This window comes from Entelurus aequoreus, linkage group LG02 (genome assembly GCF_033978785.1).
Source record: "Entelurus aequoreus isolate RoL-2023_Sb linkage group LG02, RoL_Eaeq_v1.1, whole genome shotgun sequence".
Lineage (NCBI taxonomy): Eukaryota > Metazoa > Chordata > Actinopteri > Syngnathiformes > Syngnathidae > Entelurus > Entelurus aequoreus.
Window position 1 is genome coordinate 89,789,974 of NC_084732.1, and position 4,274 is coordinate 89,794,247.

A 4,274-nucleotide genomic window follows, 5' to 3' on the forward strand; every position below is an offset into this window, starting at 1 on the left:
ACACAGCAGTTGTCACATTGACTACACAGCAGTTGTCACACTGACTACACAGCAGTTGTCACATTGACTACACAGCAGTTGTCACACTGACTACACAGCAGTTGTCACATTGACTACACAGCAGTTGTCACATTGACTACACAGCAGTTGTCACATTGACTACACAGCAGTTGTCACATTGACTACACAGCAGTTGTCACATTGACTACACAGCAGTTGTCACATTGACTACACAGCAGTTGTCACATTGACTACACAGCAGTTGTCACACTGACTACACAGCAGTTGTCACATTGACTACACAGCAGTTGTCACATTGACTACACAGCAGTTGTCACATTGACTACACAGCAGTTGTCACACTGACTACACAGCAGTTGTCACATTGACTACACAGCAGTTGTCACACTGACTACACAGCAGTTGTCACATTGACTACACAGCAGTTGTCACATTGACTACACAGCAGTTGTCACATTGACTACACAGCAGTTGTCACATTGACTACACAGCAGTTGTCACATTGACTACACAGCAGTTGTCACATTGACTACACAGCAGTTGTCACATTGACTACACAGCAGTTGTCACATTGACTACACAGCAGTTGTCACATTGACTACACAGCAGTTGTCACACTGACTACACAGCAGTTGTCACATTGACTACACAGCAGTTGTCACATTGACTACACAGCAGTTGTCACATTGACTACACAGCAGTTGTCACATTGACTACACAGCAGTTGTCACATTGACTACACAGCAGTTGTCACATTGACTACACAGCAGTTGTCACATTGACTACACAGCAGTTGTCACATTGACTACACAGCAGTTGTCACACTGACTACACAGCAGTTGTCACATTGACTACACAGCAGTTGTCACATTGACTACACAGCAGTTGTCACATTGACTACACAGCAGTTGTCACATTGACTACACAGCAGTTGTCACATTGACTACACAGCAGTTGTCACACTGACTACACAGCAGTTGTCACACTGACTACACAGCAGTTGTCACATTGACTACACAGCAGTTGTCACATTGACTACACAGCAGTTGTCACATTGACTACACAGCAGTTGTCACACTGACTACACAGCAGTTGTCACATTGACTACACAGCAGTTGTCACACTGACTACACAGCAGTTGTCACATTGACTACACAGCAGTTGTCACACTGACTACACAGCAGTTGTCACATTGACTACACAGCAGTTGTCACACTGACTACACAGCAGTTGTCACATTGACTACACAGCAGTTGTCACACTGACTACACAGCAGTTGTCACACTGACTACACAGCAGTTGTCACATTGACTACACAGCAGTTGTCACACTGACTACACAGCAGTTGTCACATTGACTACACAGCAGTTGTCACATTGACTACACAGCAGTTGTCACATTGACTACACAGCAGTTGTCAGATATTTAAAGAAGATGACAACAGGTTTCAAGCAGACTTGATCCACCTGAGAGCTTTCACTTCATGACATTGATCAGCAGGTGGATTGTGTATTTATCTGCAACACAACACTGCAGCAGGTGGATTGTGTATTTATCTGCAACACAACACTGCAGCAGGTGGATTGTGTATTTATCTGCAACACAACACTGCAGCAGGTGGATTGTGTATTTATCTGCAACACAACACTGCAACAGGTGTGATGTCAGCATGCATATTTCTTTCTTCAGGGGACAATTGCCATCTCACAGTTTTCTACGCTAGCAGCCACACCCTAAAGTCATCACTGCCAACACACAACATCTCAGCTGCAACTGTGTCCATTTATAATAACACTTTCTATTATTATTATTACTCAATAACACTGCTAAGATAACGTGTAATATACACCTTTTATTATTATTATTACTCAATAACACTGCTAAGATGACGTGTAATACACACCTTTTTTATTATTATTATTATTACTTAATAACACTGCTAAGATGATGTGTTATGTACACCTTTTATTTTTATTATTATTATTACTCAATAACACTGCTAAGATGACGTGTAATACACACCTTTTTTATTATTATTATTATTACTTAATAACACTGCTAAGATGATGTGTAATATACACCTTTTATTATTATTATTACTCAATAACACTGCTAAGATGACGTGTAATATACACCTTTTTTATTATTATTACTCAATAACACTGCTAAGATGACGTGTAATATACACCTTTTATTATTATTATTACTCAATAACACTGCTAAGATGACGTGTAATATACACCTTTTTTATTATTATTATTATTACTTAATAACACTGCTAAGATGATGTGTAATATACACCTTTTATTTTTATTATTATTATTACTCAATAACACTGCTAAGATGACGTGTAATACACACCTTTTTTATTATTATTATTATTATTACTTAATAACACTGCTAAGATGATGTGTAATATACACCTTTTATTATCATTATTATTATTACTCAATAAGGTGTAATTGTGTGCTAACACACACCAGTTATTCCAGATATGTGTTGATGGAAGGGCCACAGTGCACCTTTAAATTGCCAAAACAGGTGTGTTCACAAAACTGGTGTGTTTACAAAACAGGTGTGTTCACAAAACTGGTGTGTTCACCAAACTGGTGTGTTTACAAAACTGGTGTGTTCACCAAACTGATGTGTTTACAAAACTGCTGTTTACACAAAACTGGTATGTTCACAAAACGGGTGTGTTTACAAAACGGGTGCGTTTACAAAACTTGTGTTTGTGTGTGTGTTTACAAAACGGGTGTGTTTACAAAACTGCTGTGTTTACAAAACTGGTGTGTTCACAAAACTGGTGTGTTTACAAAACTTGTGCATATGTGCTTACAAAACTTGTGTGTTTACAAAACTGGTGTATTTACAAAAATGCTGTATTTACAAAACTTGTGTGTTTACAAAACTGGTGTATTTACAAAAATGCTGTATTTACAAAACTGCTGTGTTTACAAAACTGGTGTGTTCACAAAACTGGTGTGTTTACAAAACTTGTGCGTATGTGCTTACAAAACTTGTGTGTTTACAAAACTGGTGTATTTACAAAAATGCTGTATTTACAAAACTGCTGTGTTTACAAAACATACTACCTGAAATTCAATCAGATACATGAATACACCCTTTTTACAGTCAAATAGCAGAATAGCTGGGTGCATTGTTAACATGATGCTAAACTGTATTCTACATGCAAGTTGTGTTGATTTTTTCTACAAGCAAGTTGTGTTGATTTATTCTACAAGCAAGTCGTGTTGATTTATTCTACATGCAAATGAAACATTATGTTGTAAATGAAATGATGTATTTTCTATTCTACATGCAAGTTAACCTTTATGTTGTAGATGAAATATTGTTTGATTGTCTTCTACATGCAAGTCAATGTTTGTGCTGTGTAGGGTTAGGCCATCTATCTCCTCCTTTATGATGATCCATTAAGGCAAAGATGGGAGTTAAAAGTCATCAATGAGAACATTTGCAGCAGAATCTGCAGCTAGCTAGCAGGCTAAGATTGATGCTATAGCTAGCAGGCTAAGATTGATGCTAAAGCTAGCAGGCTAACTCGTCCAGCTGGAGGCTCACATACAAATGGCATTGGATAGAACTATAGAACTAGGGTACAAGAAAATGTATGAACTTTTTCAAGCGACGCACATCTTTGTGACAACTTACCCGAGGATGTGGAATAAAGTCAATGTTGGCCGGACTTCCGTGAGAAGAAGACGATGTTTTCACTGCTTGGTTCGGAACTAAGACGGGCGGTGACGCCCAGTGCCGCATATTGACTGACTGACGTGCGCTTGCAGCCAATAAACATCGAGCTTGCACGAGTGTTCGCCAATAGCGTAGAAGAGCCCGCCCACTTAGGGCAAAATCAATGTTGTGCAAGCAGGGCGGAAGTGAGCTGAGGACAATTTTTTTTTTTAAATAACAAATTCCATCAATCATGATGATGGTTTTAGAATTAAACATCCATGACGTTTTGACCTTTGACAGAAAACTAATCCTTTATATTTCATGGAAATAGCTTCACTCACTCTCTAGTGCCACCTACTGTCCTTTTATCATCAGCATGTCCTTTTAGCTTCATTCACTCTTTAGTGCCACCTACTGTCCTTTTATCATCAGCATGTCCTTTTAGCTTCATTCACTCTCTAGTGCCACCTACTGTCCTTTTATCATCAGCATGTCCTTTTAGCTTCATTCACTCTTTAGTGCCACCTACTGTCCTTTTATCATCAGCATGTACTTTT

At 38.6% G+C, this 4,274-nt stretch overlaps 1 protein-coding gene across 1 annotated transcript in view; it reads right to left on the reverse strand.

Annotated features, from left to right (window-relative positions):
• The window catches only part of LOC133640647 (tropomodulin-3-like), a 42,842-nt gene extending 39,001 nt beyond the window's left edge, over window positions 1-3,841 (reverse strand). Inside the window, exon 1 of the mRNA XM_062034192.1 lies at window positions 3,694-3,841. Coding sequence (XP_061890176.1) covers window positions 3,694-3,801 — 108 coding nt within the window. The 5' untranslated portion in view covers window positions 3,802-3,841. The remainder of the gene's footprint in view (window positions 1-3,693) is intronic.
• Between the last annotated feature and the right edge of the window lie 433 nt (window positions 3,842-4,274).